The sequence below is a fragment of the Somniosus microcephalus genome, chromosome 5, assembly GCF_052327205.1.
Source record: "Somniosus microcephalus isolate GS21.2 chromosome 5, FLI_Smic_1.0, whole genome shotgun sequence".
NCBI classification, from domain to species: Eukaryota; Metazoa; Chordata; class Chondrichthyes; order Squaliformes; family Somniosidae; genus Somniosus; species Somniosus microcephalus.
Window position 1 is genome coordinate 259,274,130 of NC_140991.1, and position 21,409 is coordinate 259,295,538.

At 42.8% G+C, this 21,409-nt stretch overlaps 1 protein-coding gene across 3 annotated transcripts in view; it reads right to left on the reverse strand.

Annotated features, from left to right (window-relative positions):
- The window catches only part of ripor2 (RHO family interacting cell polarization regulator 2), a 212,418-nt gene extending 191,785 nt beyond the window's left edge, over positions 1–20,633 (reverse strand). For all 3 annotated transcript variants that reach the window (XM_085988863.1, XM_085988860.1, XM_085988861.1), the window contains exon 1: positions 20,404–20,633. In XM_085988863.1, the coding sequence (XP_085844989.1) occupies positions 20,404–20,423 (20 nt within the window). In that variant the 5' untranslated portion in view covers positions 20,424–20,633. The remainder of the gene's footprint in view (positions 1–20,403) is intronic.
- Between the last annotated feature and the right edge of the window lie 776 nt (positions 20,634–21,409).

The window sequence follows — 21,409 nt, forward strand, 5'->3', positions numbered from 1 at the left end:
ACTCTGCCGAGTACTGGAGGGCTCCTCCCGAGCGGTCAAGGCAGCTAAACCGTTGCTTCAGTATCCCAATGGTCTTCTCGATGATGTTCCTGGCTCTCATTATATGAGTGCTGGACATGAGTGTTGAGGTTGTGGAGTGGAGTCATGAGCCAGGTGGAGAGTAGATAGCCCTTGTCTCCAAGCAGCCAACCACAAGTTTGCTGTGGTGGCTGGCACACTGGACTGGTGTAGGATGAAGGCATCATGGCTACTGCCAGGATAGCGGGCATTGACATTGAGGATTTGCTGTGTGTGGCCGCACACCATTGCAGTTATGGAAGATCTCAGGATTGTTATACAGTTTCCGCAAAGCCACATGTGTTCTGTCGATGGCGCCCTGCAATATAGGGAATCCCACTATCTTGGTAAAGCCACATGCGCACTCGTCCTGCTTCTCTCTGCTGAGAGAGAAGCTAATGTTGTACCTTCTCCTGGTGTAAAGAGCCTCAGTGACCTCCCGGATGCAGCGATGGATGGTGAACTGGGAGATGTTAGCTATGTCTCCTGATGCAGACTGGAAGGATCCTCTGGTGAAGAAATTGAGGGCCACGGTGACCTTGAGGGCCACTGAGGGAGAGCTGAGGTCGTCCTGCTCTGAGGCTGCAGATCTGGCTGCAGGAGGTGGCAGAGTTCTGTGATCACCTCCTCAGTGAAGCGTAGCCTCCTACAACACTGCTCCTCGTTTAATTGGAGGTAGGAGAAGTGCTGTCAGAAGAGCCTAGGAGGGGTCAGGAGGTCCTCCTCCTCCTCCTCCCTCTGTGTGCATGTTCCTGTCTTCCTCTTTGCCTCCGCGCCCTCTGCTGTAGATCCTGGAGGGCGAGGTCGACTGCCAGTACAGCCCCATGACTGTGAGCAAGTGTTGTGAGCAGAAGCCTTTAAAAAATAATGAGGGAGTTCTTTACTTGCAACAACACTCCTTGTTACCAAAGAAGCTTGAAATAAGTAAAGAAAGCTGTTGGAGTTGCAGAAAGTAGCACAGACCCATTCAAACTGCATAACCATGTCAGGTGCAACTGATTGCTGATGATCCCTTTAAATATCCCTGCTGCAGCCTCCTTCCTGCTGTTGGATGCCTGCTCTCCCTGTTGCTGTTTTGACATGCCAGTATGTTCAATGTCAAGAATGAATACTGCAGATCGGGCGTCAAGTGAGCATTGCACACTCACTGACGTCATGATCTCAGTCATTTAAATCCCGATGGCAATCGCGTTTACCAGCAGTGCTACTTGTAAATGGTGCGCGCTGCGGGAGCCACTACCAGGTGGTGGAAGAGCGCCAGCCGACGTTTTTCGACATTTCATGGTAGAAACGGGTGGCACAAACCACCCAAATTTCTAGGCCATAATGCTGGATATTGTGTTCGGTCCTTTTCAAACCATCTCAAACAAGAAGTCAAAACATCCAGATCTAATCTTGGGTCAGACCAAACAAATTATATTTACTGCACCATATTCCATCCAAACTGAGTTTAGTAAAAGATGTGCTGCAGCATTGGTCAAAGAGCATAAATGCTTAGACAAATGGGGAAGATCAGTCAATCAACTTGTGATATCCTCAGTCTCATGATTCAGACATAGTGATTTTCTTGATAACAGCAGAGGTTAAAACAGTTTGGAGGCCTGCCCTCATTTACAACCTGTCTGCTTCTGACATATCTGGTTTGCAACTTATGGCAATTTCCTCAGAAGAGCTAAACATTGGATTGTAATGAATGAATATTTGTCTTCCTGTCACAACAGTACAGAAGAGGACTCTCAGGTGTTATCAAAAGTGGCATTGTTGCCTTGTGAACTGACTTCATAGTTAATGCTTCATCTGAAGAGCCAGTGGCAACTGAATCACTGTGGGGAGATACAGATAGGGTGGAGTAACAGACTAATCTCTGGCACTAGGGAAACCAAGCCAACACATCTGTCAAGTAAGATTGATCATGATTATTTTACTTTAAGATCTACAAACACTCTTCAGTTGCTTAATGACGAGCATAAAGTTACAACAGATGCTTTCAACTTTACTGGAGCTTCTAACAAGTTAAGGCAGTCTGGCCTCATTGAGATATTGGCTGCTCATCACACGTATGGTTTGCAACTGAACTAGAATTACACAGAAATTACAAAACAGAAACAGGCCATTCCGCTCAATCAGCCTGTGTTGTGTTTATACTCTACATGAGCAGCATACCAAATCCCATGTGCCCATCCTGTTTTCATCTCTTTATCCACCTTTCCTGCGACCCATTCTATTCTTAAATACTGACATGGCCTTCGCTTCAGTCATTAACTCTGGTAGTGCATTCTACAGTTTCACAACCTGCTTTCTCTTACTCTGTCCTAAATCAATCTTACATCTATGTCCCCTCATCCGAGAGTCCTTCATCACTGGAAGCAGTCTGTTTCTATCAACTCTCTCCCAACCCTTCATAATTAAAACACCTCTATCAAATCATCCCATAATCTCCTCTGCTCGAACGAAAACAGCCCCAATTTTTCAAGTCTTTCTTCACATCTGTGTTTCCTCATACAAGGCAGCATCTTGGTAAATTTACACTGTACACTTGCATCAACATCCTTCCTATACTGTGGAGCCCAGATTTGTACACAGTACTTTAACAATGTAACTTCCTCAGAAGATGCAAGCATCAAGTCATGATGAATGAGTGTTTGTCTGACTGTCGCAACACTATAAAAGGGGACTATCACAGTAGTGTGCTTCACCAGTTCAGATGCTTGGCTTGGCATGGCAATCTATTCTGGGGTTAATAAGTGGTGAAAATGATTGGAAAGCTGGCAGAACAGTGGGAAATTTCAAAAGGTTATCACCATCAGCAGTTTTAGCATTCATAGAAACTTATATGTGCACTGTAATACTGTAACACTATCTGGCAGGCTACAGAGAAAAAAAATCTCTCCTAGGATCAGAGTAGTCCAAAGCCATATAGACTAGAGTAGGACCTTTCACCACCTCAAGTTGAGTTGTGCATAAGGCTCTGAGAAATCCCTGACCTTCCTGTTTGTACCTAAGCACATTGGGGGTAATTTTGACTTTGGGTGCTAGTGTAAAATGCATAATATCAGCTCGCACCCTCCTCCCCAGCCCCATTAAACACATCTCCATAATATCAGCTCGCACCCTCCTCCCCAGCCCCATTAAACACATCTCCATAATATCAGCTCACACCCTCCTCCCCAGCCCCATTAAACACATCTCCATAATATCAGCTCGCACCCTCCTCCCCAGCCCCATTAAACACATCTCCAGATGCCAATGATTTCAATGAAAATGAAAATCAGGAGAGGTGTTTAACGGATGGCTGAACTGATATTGCGCATTTTACACTATCTCCCCGAGTCAACATTACCCTCAATTTCTCCAAGTCCTTCCATGCTCCCAGCAATCAGAAGGGTCAAATTCATGTGACATCTATCTTTATAATAGTTGTCTCCAGTTGCACTTCTTGTGAGGCTACCATATATAATAAATGACAACAAAAATTTGGGATGGCTAGCATTTCAAGAGGTTTCCACAAGGTCTTAGGACTTGTTCTATATAACTAGACATTGACACTGGATTTTTTATGTATAGGCAATTTATGGACAGGCTAAACCATCTGTGTTTTCAGTACTGATGTCACCTTGCTTAACAGTACAGGAATATGTTATGTGATGGAAAAAGGGATCCATACTGTATCAAATTATAAAATATTTATATTTCATATATATGCTTACATTTAAGTTCTAGTGAAGCTGGGATTTTTTAAATGGAAGCCATGGCTGCTGCTTCTGTCAAGATTTCTTTTGTCCTTTTAGCTGGAGAACTTGTAAACAAACTGAATACACAGCTCTGTCCGGAGGCATTACAGATTTCTGATCTTATTCGCATGTGTGCACATGTGCAAGGGGACAGGTGAGGCAAATACACAGGCCCTCTCTGGTGTATGGGCGTCAAAGAATGGCCCACCTCGGCTGATGTCAATTACTTGCAGGGAGAACCCGATCAAGATAAAATTGGTTTGTTAAACTCCACAGTCAATGTATGCAGTTTGCCACTGTAAGAAAGTGACAAAAGACCAAATACTGCACAATCCTTTTTGCGTAATTCCAGAATAACTCAGGCAGGGGAGGGGAGGGGTGGAAAACGGGTTGGGACCAAAATCCACACCTTCTTCTGCAGTGCACAAGAAATCCCAGACGGTTCTTTTGCCATTCCTTCATTCCGGCAGCAGTTTGAGGGCACTGGGTTCTACTTCGGATTTTCATCAGCTATGATTGGTCCAGCAGAATGTATGTCTGCTGAGAACAGGCATGGGTTCTGTCCTGGGCCTAAAGTAGGGCCTAAAGTTCAAAAGGCAAATTGATCCTTCTTTATCTCCAGCCCAAGCAGCCTTTGGATCCACCTCTTGGAGCAGTCGGGTGCTGCTCTGAGTTTCTGCTGATCCTATTATGTCCGTGTATAATTGAGACACGGACTGCAGGAGTTGATTATAACAAGTCTTTACTGAATGGAGACAACCTGGAAACTGAAACTACAGAAGCCTGCTAGGGCCTTTTATACAGGGGTGGTCACTGCCGGTACTGCAGTCTGAGACCAGTTATTCCCTTAAAGGTACATACACAACAAATTCCTCCCCTTTTAGATAAACAGTACATAACATTCATTTAACAACTAAATAATAATTAATTACAATTACAATTACGGTTGCTAGATACATTGGTTGAAGTTAAGCAATTATAAGTTCAGTCTTTGAGGAGGCTTCCTGATTCTGTCTGGATAACGCCTCTTTGGGATATCAGATTCTTCTGGCAAGGTTGCGTCGGGATCAATGTCGTTGTTTGGTTCGTCTGCTTCCAATATCACCGATTCTGCGGTAGATGCAATTGGTACTTCGGTTTCATCGCCAGGTGTATCAGATCGTGGTGTGGAGTTGGCGTTTTCCAGTGACTCTAGAATCTGGTCAGCATGGCGTCTTACAATGTTCTCTCCAACGTCCACGGTATACATTAGAGGTCCTTGCCGTGTACAGATCGTTCCTGGCTGCCATTTCTCTGTGCGGTAGTCCCGGGCCAAAACTGGTTGACCTATCTTAAAACTCCTGGTCGGCCTTTCATTCATATTCTGAAACTGCCTGTTCTCCACATCTCTTCTGACGTTTGGCTTAACCAAATCCAAGCGGCATCGTAGTCTTCGATTGAAGAACATCATGGCTGGAGTTTGGTTGGTAACCGCATGTGTCGCATTCCGGTAGGCAAACAAGAAGTTATCCACCTTGTGTTGTAGGGGTATATCTTCATTACACATTGCCTTGATAGCCTTCTTGAATGTTTGAACAAACCTCTCGGCCAATCCATTAGTGGCTGGATGATATGGGGCGGATGTGTAATGCTTAACACCATTGTTCTTTAAGAACCTCCGGAACTCTTCAGACAAAACTGTGGTCCATTGTCAGAGCAAATCTGTTCAGGCAGCCCATTCCTGGTGAATATGGTTCGTAAGACTGTGATAGTTTTTTCTGTGGTGGCTGAGGACATTTTTATTACCTCTGGCCACTTTGAATGTGCATCCACCGCAATTAAAAACATCGAGTCCATAAAGGGACCAGCAAAATCAATGTGCACCCTTTGCCATGGAGATGAGGGCCACTCCCATGGATGTAGAGGGGCTTGTGGTGGGGCGTTTTGGACCTTCTGGCACCAAATTCAGTACCCTGTCCCTGCTTTCTCCCCATATCCCTGGATCCCATTAGCCTTAAGAAATATATCTAACTCCTTCTTGAATATATTTAATGAATTGGCCTCAACTGTCTTCTGTGGTAGAGAATTCCACAGGTTCAACACTCTCTGGGTGAAGAAATTCCTCCTCATCTCAGTCCTAAATGGCTTACCCCTTATCCTTAGACTGTGACCCCTGGTTCTGGACTCCCCCGCCATCGGGAACAGCCTTCCTGCATCTAGTCTGTCTAATCCTGTTAGAATTTTATAAGTTTCAATGAAATCCCCTCTCATTCTTCTAAACTCTAGCAAATATAAGCCTAATCGACCCATCTCTCAATTCAATTCAATTCAATTCAAATCGCTTTATTGGCATGACAAGGTACATCTTATGTTGCCAAAGCATCGAAAAACATTTATGGTTGAACACATAAACGCAGATCTATCCATACAGTGTATAAACAGATATATCCCTGAGTGTATAAATATACATTCATATAATTTGTATATACTCTTTTCTTAGATTTAATGGTTGTCCCTCTGTTTATGGCAAGCTATAACATAGTGTGCCGCTAAGGTTACACAATTTCTCTGTTCCCCTAGTAGGTATGGGAGTTTTTGGTCGTCATTCAAATTTCTGAATTCAGGGCATATTTTTGTGAATTTTGGGTAGAAATTCTCCCTTATGCCCTGATATTTTCCACAAGCTGTGAGGAAGTGCATCTCTGTCTCCACCACTCCCTGACTGCAGTGAGAGCATATCCTGTCCTCTCTTGTCAGCCAGGTCTGTCTGTGTCTGCCTTTTTCGATAGCCAGGCTATGCTCACTAAGTCTGTACATAGTCAAGGTTTTTCTCAATTTGCTCTCTTCATACGTCATTCCTACCATCCCAGGTATCAGTCTGGTGAATCTTCGCTGCACTCCCTCCATGGCAAGAACATCCTTCCTCAGATAAGGCGACCAAAACTGCACACAATACTCAAGGTATGGTCTCACCAAGGCCCTGTACAACTGCAGCAAGATATCCTTGCTCCTGTACTAGAACCCTCTCGCTATGAAGGCCAGCATACCATTTACCTTCTTAACCATCTGCTGCACCTGCATGCTTACCTTCAGCAACTGGTGCACAAGGACACCCAGGTCTCGTTGCACTTCCCCTTTTCCCAATCTATTGCCGTTCAGATAATAATCTGCCTTCCTGTTTTTGCCACCAAAGTGGATAACCTCGCATTTATCCACATTATACTGCATCTGCCATGCATCTACCCAATCGCCCAACCTGTCCAAATCATACTGGAGTTTCTCTGCATCCTCCTCACAGAACACATGCCCACCCAGCTTTGTGTCATCTGCAATGTACGGGTGCTTGCCCCAATTATTTAAACTATCCCATCCCTAGGACCATAGGGTGGGTGTAAATTCCACCTCACTGCACTGCCAGTGGTGCAATGGCACTGCAAGATTTCTCCCCTAAAGTGTCTATAAGTGTTCCATCTGGGGGTATCCTGGTAGGAAAACCAATTGTCTCAAAACTGACATCTATGACATGACAGGCTTCTTCTATTTTAAAGGCCTTGCAATAGATGCTCATATCAATCATGATTCCAGGTGACTACAGGCAGACAGAACTCTGCAAACAATTTGATATCCACTTACATAAAACCTCATGAAATGATTTTTAAAGAAAAGAAAGACTTGCATTTATATAGCGCCTTTCATGACCTCAGGACGTCACAAAGCACTTTACAGCCAATGATGTACTTTTGAAGTGCAGTCACTGTTGTAATGTCGGAAAATTGGCAGCCAATTTGCGCACAGCAATGACCAGATAATCTGTTTTTTTAGTGATGTTGATTGAGGGATAAATATTGGCCAGGACACTGGGAATAACTCCCCTGCTCTTCATTAAAATACTGCCATGGGATCTTTTACGTCCACCTGAGAGAGCAGACGGGGCCTTGGTTTAACGTCTCATCCGAAGGACAGCCCTTCCAACAGTGCAGCATTCCCTCTGTACTGCACTGGAGTGTCAGCCTGGATTATATGCTCCAGTTTCTGGAGTGGAGCTTGAGCCCACAATCTTCTGACTTAGAGGCAGGAGTGCTACCCACTGGGCCATGGCTGACACTGTTAAACAGGACTATTAAGAATTTCACAATGCTGATATAATGGTCTCAGAAACAGTTAAAGGTATCTGTGGTGGTGTAACTAAGTTTCTGATTTAACTATGTATAATTCTTTCTCATAAAAAAAGCTTGTAGTTTAACCTGAAATAACTAGTCTGACACCATGGGAGAATGAACTTCCTCAGAACTTTCTACGCTCCGTTGCTATAACTTCGGAGCAAACCCTGTTTACATCTAACTTCTGCCAAAATTACAAAGGTGGAGCAGCAGAAGCACTGAGGAAATTAACCCCCATGATGGTGTTTTACCACCTACTGAAGACATCAAAAGCACATGGTGGGCATGCTGTATTATTTCCAATATTACCCAGTGGTAAAAGGAAAGGTCATTAGTTCCGAAGCACGTTACATCCCATTCACAATGGCTGGAATTTTGCCTAACTCGGTGGGTCCGGTGCAGACGGTCGGCGTAGCGGGTCGCGACCCCGCTGCTGGCTCCATCCCGCTGCTGAAAATGACTTTCCCTAAATAGGGCCTATTAAGCCCACCCAGTGCGTTACCCAGCCCAATTAAATGGAGCAGGTCTGGTGACATCATTCATGATGCGTTTTCAGGAGCTTTCAAGGGACCATGGCCACATTAGATTTGAAGTTTAATCTAACATAGTGCTGTCAGTGCTGCAAACACTGACAATGACTGCATAGAGGCAGAGGGCTGCAGCCAGGTTCACCCATGACTCCCTCCATATGCTTATGGAAGGAGTCACAGCACGCAGGGCGATCCTCTTCCCTTCCGATGGCCAGAAGAGACCTCCCCAGGAGATCAAAACAGCCTGGTTGCAGATTGCACAGGAGGTCACGAGCAGGGATGTGTTCAGGAGGACCTGGGTGCAGTGCCACAAACGTTTCAATTATCTCATTAGATCAGGAATCGTTAGTACAAAGAAACACTCAACTGCATCCCGCTGTGCCTCTCATCACATCCCCATCACTCTGCCTTCCCTACCCTACTCCCGCACATCCTTACTCACACCAACTTACCTTGAACCTCCACCCATCCCTCTCTCTCTATCTACATTATCACATCCCCATCTCACTAGCCACCCCTCACACTCACCCTCATCCTAGTGCAATCACACCAACTAACAACACACAAGGGTAGCCACTTGGATGTTTTATCCAATGTATATGTAAAGTTTCTGTTAATGTGCTGTCAAACATAAAAAATCTTTATTTCCAACACTTTCCGGGCTTGGACAGATTTATGTGTACATTTGGAAGTGGCTTAGTGAGTTGCAGTGTATGGTGAGACATAACGGTACCCCCCGCAATGGTGCTGAGTGTGAAAGGAATGGCTTGGACATTGTAGGGATGCTTTATGGTGTTGGTGTGGGGTGGTGCCAACCTGGCGCATCATGTGGCAGCCAGGGTGTACAGCATAAACAACAACAACTACAACTTGTATTTATATAGCGTCTTCACAGGAATATTATAAGACAAAAAATTTGACACCGAGCCACATAAGAAGAAATTAGGACAGGTGACCAAAAGCTTGGTCAAAGAGGTAGGTTTTAAGGAGTGTCTTAAAGGAGAAAAGAGAGGTAGCGAGGTGGATAGGTTTAGGCAGGGAATTCCAGAGCTTAGGGCCTAGGCAACAGAAGGCACAGCCACCAATGGTTGAGCGATTATAATCGGGGATGCTCAAGAGGGCATATTTAGAGGAGCGCAGATATCTCGGGGGTTTGTGGGGCTGAAGGCGATTACAGAGATAGGGAGGGGCGAGGCCATGGAGGGATTTGAAAACAAGGATGAGAATTTGAAATCAAGGCGCTGCTTAACCGGGAGCAAATGTAGTTCAGTGAGCACAAGGGTGTTGGGTGAATGGGATTTGGTGCGAGTTAGGACACGGGCAGCCGAGTTTTGGATGACCTCAAGTTTACGTAGGGTAGAATGTGGGAGGCCAGCCAGGAGTGTGTTGGAATAGTCAAGTCTAGAGGTAACAAAGGCATGCATGAGGGTCTCATCAGTGGATGAGCTGAGGCAAGGGCGGAGACAGGCGATGTTACAGAGGTGGAAATAGACAGTCTTAGTTATGCTGCGGATATGTGGTCAGAAGCTCATTTCGGGGTCAAATGTGACACCAAGGTTGCGAACAGAGTGGTTCAGCCTCAGATGTTAGGGAGAGGGATGGAGTCAGTTGCCAGGGAACGGAGTTCGTGGCAGGGACCGAAAACAATGCTTTCAGTCTTCCCAATATTTGATTGGAGAAAATTCCTGCTCATCCAGAACAGGATGTCGGACAAGCAGTTAACTAAATCTAGCCATGATGAAGCCATCCCTGGCCTCCCGGGCAGCAATGTGGTCGGGTGCTCATGCCCTCTCTCCTGTGCAGCGTCAGATGATTGCGGAGAAGGTTGGTGTAGTTGTTAGTGCTGCTGGTGTGCCTGGTGCTACTGGTGTTGGGGCTGATCGTGGTCTGATTCTGAGGACCAAGGTAAGACAGTATAAATGGCACCCATGTTGATGGAATAGATGGCAGGTGAAGTACAGATGACAGAAGCATTCTGTCAATGGTGAGAGTGTTCTTCCAATGAGGTGACACTGGATGGAGACTTTGCTAGAAAGACTTGCAGCCTGCAGAATCTGTGCTGGAAATGGACTGAGCAACAGCTTCTGTCTGAGGAAAGTGATCATCTGTACATTTTTACTGTACATTAGATGCTGTCAAGTAATCAGCTGGAGCAATGGCCACTGAACTCCCGCCTCAGGTTGACAGATGTGTTTCCCAAGCAGCATGGTTCTCCTGGCCATGCAATTAAATTAAAAAAGTAAATTTAAAAAGCCTGTTAAGGGTCTGACAACTAGCTGTTAATCATCTCAGTTGGGTCACCCGCCGCTGCCGGTTGGGTCGGCTCCGTGATGACAAATGCACTAGGGGGAAAGGCGCATGGGGGCAGGATGACAGCAGGTTCCCGATTGGCTGTCAAAAGCAACAACTTTCCCACCCGACCCGCCACCGATCGTGCCCGCTGCCACCCTGGAAAATTCCAGCCAATATGTATAAGGTTTAAATTTGGGATCAAAAGTGGTACAACCCTACCTAGGACAGCTGCCTTTGCAGTGAACAAAGGTAAAAAATGTTAGATGACCTGAATTGAAATGTTGTTCTCATGTGGAATATAGGGTACAATTTGATTGATGGATATTTATTATCTTCAGAAACTATTTCTGTAAATAACCTCTACAAATGCACTCAAAAATAATACCTTTTTTTGGCATCTTAGACATTGAGACCAATGTTCTAAACATACGGGAGCCGGAAATCTACACAGGCCTTCTGCAACATTCCCACCATAACTCCAGGAGTGTCCAAGAAGGGCCAGGAATTTGACCAGGTTCTGGATCTGCTTGGTCCCCTGCCATAAGTCAGAAGTCTCTGCCCGTGCCCAACAAGGCCGGTGGCATGAGAGGAGGTGGGCATGGGACTGGAGATGCACCATGTGATGAGTTTCATGCTCTCATCTGGGACCTGGCTTAGCATCGGAGGCGGTATACCTGGTGGGAACAATCACACCAGATAATCATAAGAGCAGATGTGGGCCCCACACCTGGGGGACAAGACCAAGGCCAAGATCGTGGCCTAGACTCCCAAAGAAAAATAGAGATTAAAAATATATATATATGGAAGCAGAACTCCTCTTACAAAGTTAAATGACAGAAAGTCATAGAGCAACAAATCAAAGTGCTTTTGTGAAGGAACTTTTTTGACTGAAGTTATTAAGTGAGCGACAGGCATCTATTCCAAAACAAGGATCAGTGCTGGTAAGTTGGACCAATTCAGAACAATCTGAGCTCATCTCAATTTCAGATTTATGGTTTTGCACCAAACTTTTGCCTCTTTCATGGTGGTCAGCAGATGAAGGTGCCTATAGCTGTGATGGAATAAGCCATATTCCAAGAGATACACCATCCTATGAACAGATTTCTGATATTATTAATACATGATATACTGGGTTTAAAAATCTAAAGCCTCGGCGACACAAGCTGTGTCAAAACAGGCTTCTGAGATGGGCTAGTTTGATAACACAAGCTGTAAAAACCACACAGGCTTTTGAAATGGGAATTGATTGTTAATGCTAAAACAATGGCCCTATTAAAAAAAGCAGTTTGGCGCTTCCAGAAGGTCTGGAGTTTGGGAGAAACACAATGGAATGACCCAAGTAAAGTGTTATAAATTAACACGTTGAACAGGAACACAGAAACATTAAAAGAGGCATGTGCCTTTGAAAAGATGACATTAAGTAAAAGAAACACCTGCTGGTCAAATAGTTTTTATGCTAAACTTGGAAGACAGGAGACATAATTCTTAACACAACCATTGAAATAGCTAGAAAACAAGTAAACACCCTAGTTGAAGTGTCTTTAATTTACATGTTGTAAATATGATACCTACAGAACACTTTGAAGATATGACTTCAATAGATGACACCAAGCAATCACATGGTTTTTGTATTAAACTTGGAACACACGGAGACACGACGTCTGCTAATAACCAGTTAAGCCAATATTAAGAATTGAATGGAAAACCTTTGATAAGAATGACATCAAATAAATACTACTGTCACCTAAACACAGAGACAGGATTCTAAAAGTTAATGGCTAAATTGGCAGTAAGAATAGAAAAAAGTCAACAGAGGATGACTTAGAGATAATTAGCTTACATCAGCAGAAAATTTCAAAGGATAAACCACTAAAAAAAAGGTATAAAATAGAGCTTTTTCAGAATAGAAAGTCAGAAGTCGCTGGAAACGGGCAAGCGATTCTTGGCTTCAGAACCACTCTGTAAGCTGAGTCTCAGGTAATCAAGATATTTGATTTTGGTGGATATCCTGGATTAGAATTAAGAATAAGAAATGTAAAAATGTACGAAGTTAAGATTTGAGAATAAGAATCACTGAGGATAAGAAATGTAAGCTATTTGTTTTTGAACTGTTAATGTTGCGATTGACTCACAAGCTGTTAACTGTATATCGCCTCTTAAATAAATCTATATATTTTTAGAATTGTCTCAAGTAGTATTTCTGTATCAATCTCGCAAACTCAATTTCTGTACACTCTTTTGTAAGGAGTTGCAGAATTCTAGGGGGTATTCTGGACCCTCATAATATCCGGAAGGTTACAGTCTAGTTAAACTTATTAAAAGTGCTATCCGGAGGACGGTAACATCTTCATGTCGTTCCTTTCCTTTAGGGAGGGATAGTCTGAACCTTTAGACCCAATTAAGCATCTTATAGAATTCGGCTATCTTTAACTTTAGTTGAAGGTGAAAGTCTGGGGAATACGCCTGATCTGGGGTAGCCTGAGAAGGGCTAGGACTAGTAATTATCCCTTCATAGCAACGTGTTCTTTTGTTGTTGCTATGTTTGAATTTGTATCAGTGGTTTATATCTGTTTCTAATGGTTTTAATAGATTTGCATCCATTTTCTTTTTGGCCGAGTGGTGAATGTGCATTCACATCTCAGAGTCTGGGCATGGTATATATCTGTATCTGACTGCAAGTGGTCAGTATGCATCTGAATCCCTCTCAGTCTAGTGGGAGGGGGGTAACATTCGTCAATGCCTTGTGGTCTCATCACAAACATACACCACAACCCAATAGTCTAGTGGTGAGTACATGCCTCAGCCCAGTTGAGTCCCTGGTGATCTGGTACAGAATCATGTCTGCACCTGCCTCAGCCTAGTTAAGTTTAAACGTCATGCACGGTATCTTGCAATTTTTATTGATCCATTTTGAAATTCGTTGCTTAAATACATTGAAGCCAAAGAAAATTCCAGGAATCAACTACAAATTGTTTCTTAATAAACATGCAACAATAGCTTTACAATCACTAACTCTTCTGCATGAATGTCATCGTGTTTCAATAATATGGATTGAGGAACAGGTTGACAGTCAGTATGAGCATCGGCAGCTGCGTCAGCAAAAGCTGCACTCAACATAATAAAGCTACGGCAGAAGATCAATGGCGTCTGTTTGAAAAATACCAGTGAGTGATTTTTAATCTAATCTTGAGGTTAGATAACAGGGTCGATTCTCTGATCTAGTGCTCCTGACAAAGAGCACTGCTTGCAGGGAATGCCGGTCGGGAAATCATCAGCCTCTGAGCCCCTGGTTTCCCATCCATTTATTTAAATGGACAGAAAGTCAGAGACTGTGGGCTTGTGTTTTCCCTGTGAACACCACTCCTCACCAAGAGCAACTGATCAAGAAATCAGCCCTAATTGTCACAAACTGCTTAAGATTCACTCTCACAGTTTATAATTTTATCTAATTCCTCCGATTGTACTCTTGCCCTGTAATCACCATCAAGTATCCATAAGCGATAGAGCATCACATCAGATCTTGTTCTAGTTTTAAATAATTAAGCAACTTTATTAAAGAAAGAACAAGCAAATATATAACAATATATATTTTCCCTGGTAGAAATTCTATTAGCTATCTTCTTAAAAGGGAAAACAACAAAAGATTGCAATCTAAACACTAACCTGTTCCTCTAAAAATAGCTTCTATTTATGCAGTTTCCCTTCTTCTGGTCTCCTGTACAAGCTGCAGGAGCTGAGTGAATCTACCTGACTTTCTGTGAAGATTTCAATGTGTTTGATTTAGCCCCACTCAAAGGGTTCTTCTCAGTTCACTCAATTTTCTAGCCCTCGACTGATTGCCAAGGCTTGATAGAAATTCATAACTGTCAGCTAATTCAACTATAATAGGCTGTCATAGCTATAACTGAGCCAAACACAAAGATTGTATATATTTGAAATTGTGTCTTATACTTCCTTTCACGCCTGTTACCAGGGAAAACATAATGACAAGCTTCACAACATATGTCATGACAAAGGTTGGGGTAGTGCAGATGCCTTTTGAATTCTTAAATATTGCGCTTGATTTAAAGAGCCAGACACCAGATCAAAACAACAACTTATATTTATATACTGCCTTTAACGTAATAAAATGTCCCAAGGCGCTTCGCAGGAGTGTTATCACAAAAAAAAATGGCACCGAGCCATATAAGGAGATGTTAGGGCAGATGACCAAAAGCTTGGTCGAAGAGGTAGGTTTTAAGGAGCAGCTTAAAGGAGGAAAGAGAAGTTTGAAAGAAGAAGAAAGAAAACAAGAGAGAATTGTTTCATATTTGCAATGGGCACTTCTAGAATTCATCCCATTAACTATTGGGCTACGTCATTCTACGTTAGAAACAAACATGCAAAGCAAGTCAAACTGCAAAGGATTCTGAAAGATTTGTTTTTGTTCTATCTTAGGTTTGTGAAAGACTGAAAACCTCTTTAAATGTTTACAGGACAATGCCACCATCTTTAAATAAACTGAAGAATTTTCAAAAAGTCATATGAAAATGGATTCTCTTCCCTTGAACCCAAGTACAGATGTGATTGCAAGCAGTCCATTCATTTTAATGGGTGGAAAATCCTACTTTTGCACCCAAAAGTAAAATTTACCTCTAAAAGGTAAAGAGGATGTACTTCAAGGAGAGACTAGAGAAGCTCAAGCTTCACCACCTAGGGAGAAGGCGGTTAAGGAGAGGCCTCATCGATGTATATAAAATATTCAATGGTATAGAAAAGGTAAGCACAAATTAGATCTGCAAATACAGCAAGAAAGAGGAGATAAATGGAATTTAGCCACAAATAAATTTAGAAGATACCAGGAAATAACTTCTTTATTCAAAGAGATATAGATGTTTGAAATAATCAATCAAGCAAAGACACAGTGGTAAAAACATTGGATTTATTCAAAACACAATTAGATATCATGGTGGGGCAGGTAATGCGCTGGAATGATCAGCTTCAGTAGGCTGAATGGCCATTTCTCATCCATGAATTTTTTGGGGGGGGGATTTCCACCAACTGGGATACTAGCTAAGGTGAAGATACTGGAAATCGTTTGCTGCTGCACAAATGACAGATGTCGGCTTTACTGGGTTAAATCCCAGATCAACAGGCAGACCTCTCCAAAGTGCTGATATCCACTTTGTGTTAACAGACCTATTCTAGGATACAAGGGTATCATAAGTCAGAACAAGACCAAATGTAAGCAGAGACCCATCAGCCCTGTGCTTGTTGATCTACATTGGATCCTGGTCTGGCAACAACTCGATTTTAAAATTCTCATCTTTGATTACAAATCTCTCCATGGCTTCACCCCTCCCTATCTCTGTAACCTCCTCCAGCCCTACAAGATCACTGCACTCCTCCAATTCTAGCCACTTGCAAAGCCAGATTTTAATCACTTCCCCATTGGTGACCATGCCTTCTGTTGCCTAGGCCCTAAGCTCTGGAATTCATTCCCTAAACCTCTCTGCCTCTCTACCTCTCTCTCCTCCTTTAAGACCCTCCTTAAAACTTACCTCTTCCTGTCCTAATATCTCCTTATGTGGCTCTGTGTCAAATTTTGTTTGATAATGTTCCTGTGAAGCACCTTGGGACATTTTACTAAATTACAGGCACTATATAAATGCAAGTTGTTGTTCTTATTTTGACTCAAAATGGCAGATCACATTTAGAAAAAATGGTCATTAAAATTAAGGCTTTCTCCAAGCTCTTGGATTTGTATTTTAATAATTCGTGTGGAGGAACACTTTGTAGTAAAAGTATTCCCCAGGCAGGTTTTCTTTCTCCCATTTAGTAAAGAGTAGACAGAAAATGGCTCTGCCTCTTACTTGTCCTATATTTGATGTAGCAATGTTTCACACTAGATAAACAAGTAAAAAATTAATTCCCAGCTGTGCTTCTCCAAAATTTTTTTGGGGGGGAGAGAACAAAGTTAAAATAATTTCGAGTGACAGCATTTTTGAGTCATTGTGAGAAAAACCTGAGGTAGACAGAAGAATTTTATTTGAAACACACTGGGGTGGATTTTTGTATGGCACATACACCGGACTGCTCGATATAGTCGGTGTGAGGCGAAAGTAATTTTCCTTGTTGTCTCTCATTTAAATGTAATCAGCAAGCTGCCAGTGCTAATCGTGCTCTCTATAGCAGTTTAACAATTGGCAGCCCCTTAAAAGGGAGGTGCACATTTCAATAATGGTTACTGGAAAGTGATTTTCTGGAGCAACAGGCAGCATTACTTCATACAAGGCCCCAAATTCTCCAATGCAGCCGTGGAGGTGCTCATAGAGTAAGTGAGAAGCTGGTCCTCTTCCCTTCCGATGGTCGACAGTTATCCAAACAAATGGGTTAGCAGTAATGGAGAAAGGTGGAAGAGCACGAGCCACTCGTTAATGCCACTAGCATTGTTCCCGTAACCTGGGAAGAAATCTAGTGACCTCACCAAGACTGTAAAGGTAAGACTATCCTTCACATCTCTCTTCCTTTCTACACAATCCTGCAGCATCCTCCTTTAGCCCCAGAGCTATCAATCCTTCCCTTCCTTGTGTCCCAGGAGACAGAGTAGGGAATAAAGGGAATGTACTCTGATTTGCGGGATATAATAAGGGATCTGTAATGGGGCCTTCATTTTTCACTATATATATTAATGACTTGGAAGAAGGAATAGAGAGATGTATATCCAAGTTTTCAAATGACACTAAGTTAGGAATCACAGTAAGTTATGTAGATGGGAGCAGGAAGTTACACAGGGACATAGACAGATTGGGCAGGATTTTCATTGGGCCGTGGAGTCGGGATTGGAGGCGTGTGGGGGGTTAAAATCCCGAAATCAGGGGTCCCGACCCCATCCTGCACCCAAACCCGCCTCCATGCCAGTTTCAAAGGAGGTGGGTACCCGCCCCGCACTGGGACCCACCTACCCGAGGCGGGAAGGAATTAGTGCCAATTAACTGCCTGTTAACAGATAGTTAACAGGCAGTTTTTAGCCTAATCACTATTTTTAAGGTTGAAGTGTGGGATTCCCGACTGCTCCAAACCACGTCAAGTTAGAGGAGGTGGGCCGTCGGGTTGAAGGACTTGGAGGGGTCGAGATGTCAGTGTTCAGGTGAGTGATGTGTGCATGAGTGCAAAGGTAAGTGTGTTTGGTGTGTCTAAAGTGATTAAAGAAGTTTTACATACCTTTTCTTACCTTTTCAGCCTGCCTTCCTTTAGGTCTCGGGAGTCCCTCATCTCACCGGCACAGAAAGCAGAATGGCTGCGAACTGTCAAAAGTGACAGCCTGCAGCTTTCTGTGCAGGAGAGATTTCTAACTGGGTCTGTGGAGAAGGACTCAGGTTAGAAGTAAGACTGTCAGTGTTTGACAGCTTCAAACAGCTTTCAAACACTGATATTTTATCTGTCAAAACCTCTTGACAGATGAAATTTCAGTCTGTGACGTCACCTGTTGCCGGGTGGCCCTTAATTGGCCTGCTGAGCCCACTGGGCAGGCTCAACAAGGTCAATCAAGTTAAAATCGCGTGGATTGGCCGTATCTCGATGGAGGCTAGACCACAACCCCGAAAGTTGTAGTCCCGCCTCCAACCAAACTCCTGAATGAAAATTCTGCCCATTAAGTGAGTGGGCAAGATTGTGGCAGAAGGAGTTCAACGTGAGAAGATGTAAAGTCATCCACTTTGGATTCAAGAAAGAAAGTTGAATATTTTCTTAATGGTGAGAGATTAGGAACTGTGGATGAGGAAAGAGATTTGGGTGTCCATGTACATAAATAACTAAAAGATAGTGCACAGGTACAAAAAGTAATCAAAAAAGCTACTGGAATGTTGTTCTTTATTTCAAAGGGTCTGGAACAGAAAGTGAGGAAGTTAAGCTTCAGTTGTACTGTTTTGGGCACCTCAGAAAGGATATATTGGCCTTGGATGGAGTATAGTGTAGATTCACCAGAATGATACCGGGGCTAGAAGTGTTAAGGCTGCATAAACTTGGCTTTTATTCTCTTGAGTTTAGACGGTTGAGGGGTGAACTAATTAAGATGTTTAAAATGACAAAAGAATTTGATAGTTTAGCTATAAAGAAATTATTTCCTCTGGTGGGGGAATTCAGTACAAGGGGGCATAACCTTAAAATTAGAGCTCCTTGCCCTTCCTGCAGCGGCAGCTCTGTTTACTCCTTCCTCCCGCAGCTGCTCCTCCTCCTCTTACCAGAGTGGAATTGCCAGAAGGACCCCATGAAGAAAAAGTGCATTGCCAGAAGCCCCTTAAGAGTTCAGAACATTCTACAGTCACTGCAAGCACTTTGAAATGGTCTACGTACGGCCAAAGAAACCACAACGTAATAAGCGAAACATCTTTCAAAACTTACCAGTGTTTTCCTAAGATCATCTGAGGATCCCTTTAAATATCGCTGGAAATGGCAGCCTCCTGACTTGTACTGACCATGGTTTATGGTAGCAACGTGCGTAGAGACGGAAATGGCATTGGGAGTGCTGGCACAATCAATTGACCCGATTTGCATAGATTCATTAGACCCCTATCTTTTTCCGGTGGGAGCATCAGCCATTTAAATTGTGATCCGTCCAAAAATCAAAACAGGCAGACAACCAGTGGTTGTTTTCCATGCGATTTTTGTCTTGTTACCATCCAGTTTTTAGGCGTTAAACAAGGCTATAATTAGGTGAAAATCCCTCTACTGTTTTTTTCAGACTGCACATTCTGATTGTGAGGATGGGTGGGCCAATCATTCCTTCATAAATTAATCAATTATCAATATCTCTTTTGCGTACATTTCTGTCTGGAAGTGAATAAGTAAAACCCAAGTCCTGGCCTTACACAGCTGATAGTAAATAAGAATATCATCTGTTGTCAAACAGTTATTAACCTAAAGCAGCAGGCGCTCAAAAAATATTGAATTATGTCTTCCACCTTACCTGGTCCTCATTTATTGCAAGCACATATTTAATCTAAAAGAATAAGCTGCATGAACAAGATAAGGCTGAGATTACTGCCAAACAGGTCTAATTAAACTGGGAAGAGAGAACATTTGTAACAGCAAAGTAACCCTGGCTCTTGGGTTCAGTTTGTCACCTTTCACAACCGGTACTACTTCATCATTGGAATAGAGAAAAGCAAAAGCAAATTCTATTGTATCAGCGCCATAAATGTTCTGAAAAGCTTCTTGTTGAAGTTTGTTGGTCTGTATTACCTGTTTCTGGACTCTGTGAAGACCCCTTTGTCAAACCCCTGATCAAACGGGGCAGAGAGAAAATGTATAACAGCAAAGTACCCTTGGCTCTTGGTATCAGTTTGGCTTCTCCCACAGCCGATACCGCTTCATCATTTGAATAGAGCGAAGCAAAACAAATCCTCTTATATCAGCATCTTAAACCCCTAAGTATAAAATTTACAGCTACGATTCAAGTCGTCAGGCAAAGGAGCTGAGTGACGAAGGTTATTGATTAGTTCCAGTCTGATGAAATGTTTGTTAGTCAGTCCCACTATTGCTGATTTTGTTTGCCCAATATTATATTTCTGCCACTCTAGCTTACAACTCAAGTCAATTTACACAAGAATAAATTATGTAAAATAAATGCCTGCCGCCCATAGGTGTCTGAATGTAAAGCAGAACAGTGCCTACCTGAATAAATATAATATCATGTCGTCTGGATCTGTTCCTGTGCTCTGCTCCTTCAGAACAACATTTCCTTTGTGTTAAAGCTCTTCACTTCTGGTGCTTTATTTCTGTTCTCTCCTCAAGACCTGTGCAGCTTCTAGACTGAATTACACTCTTTTTAACAATGAAGCACAGATAGGGTACACAAGTCAGGCATACAACAGCTTCTAATTGGCTTGCTCTGACTACAGTGTTTAGAAATGTGAGGCAGATGAGGGAATTGCACTCCATCATATTACCATGATGACAAGAGCAGGCTGAGTGTAAGATTTGCATATACCGTACCTGCTGCTGCTGCTGCTCAACTGTTCTGTGTCAATAAAATACTGTTCTCCATCTTGTCTCCAAAATTTAACTGGCCAAATTAAATCAACCCTTAGCAAAGCACAGTGTCATTGCTGTAAAAATTCAGGGCTTGCTCCAGAAGAATTGCAAACTAAAGACAATTATATGGTGTTTCACACTTTATAATATTCTAAATTAACATTAAAAATAAATGGGATGGGATGGTGCTCAACAGGAAATGTGGCCACTTTAAAAATTTGCAAGATGCTCTAGAAATTCAAAGGATCAAAAGGGGCAGATTTACTTAGACAAAAAGCACACTATTTTATTTATACACAATTTACTGTGCTTTTCCTTTGAACTATGACATATTTAATGGCTTGGCAATGAAGATAGCTGATGATGTAAGCATTATATTACACATAATTTCCAATTTAGGGAGATCAGTGGTCAGAATTACCACTGCTAAATTACTTTTCATTAATACTTTGTGGCGGAGCCACCAAAGGACTCAGATCGTTTGTATATAATTTCTTTAACAACATGTTAGCTACAGCCTGAGTCTGTATCTTTATTTATGCTGTTTAACTGTACAGAGCATGGTTACTTTAACAGCGCGGCTAAAACGTGATGACGTCACGCCGTTCATCACGTGATTCCCCACTGGCAGGAAAACGTGATGACG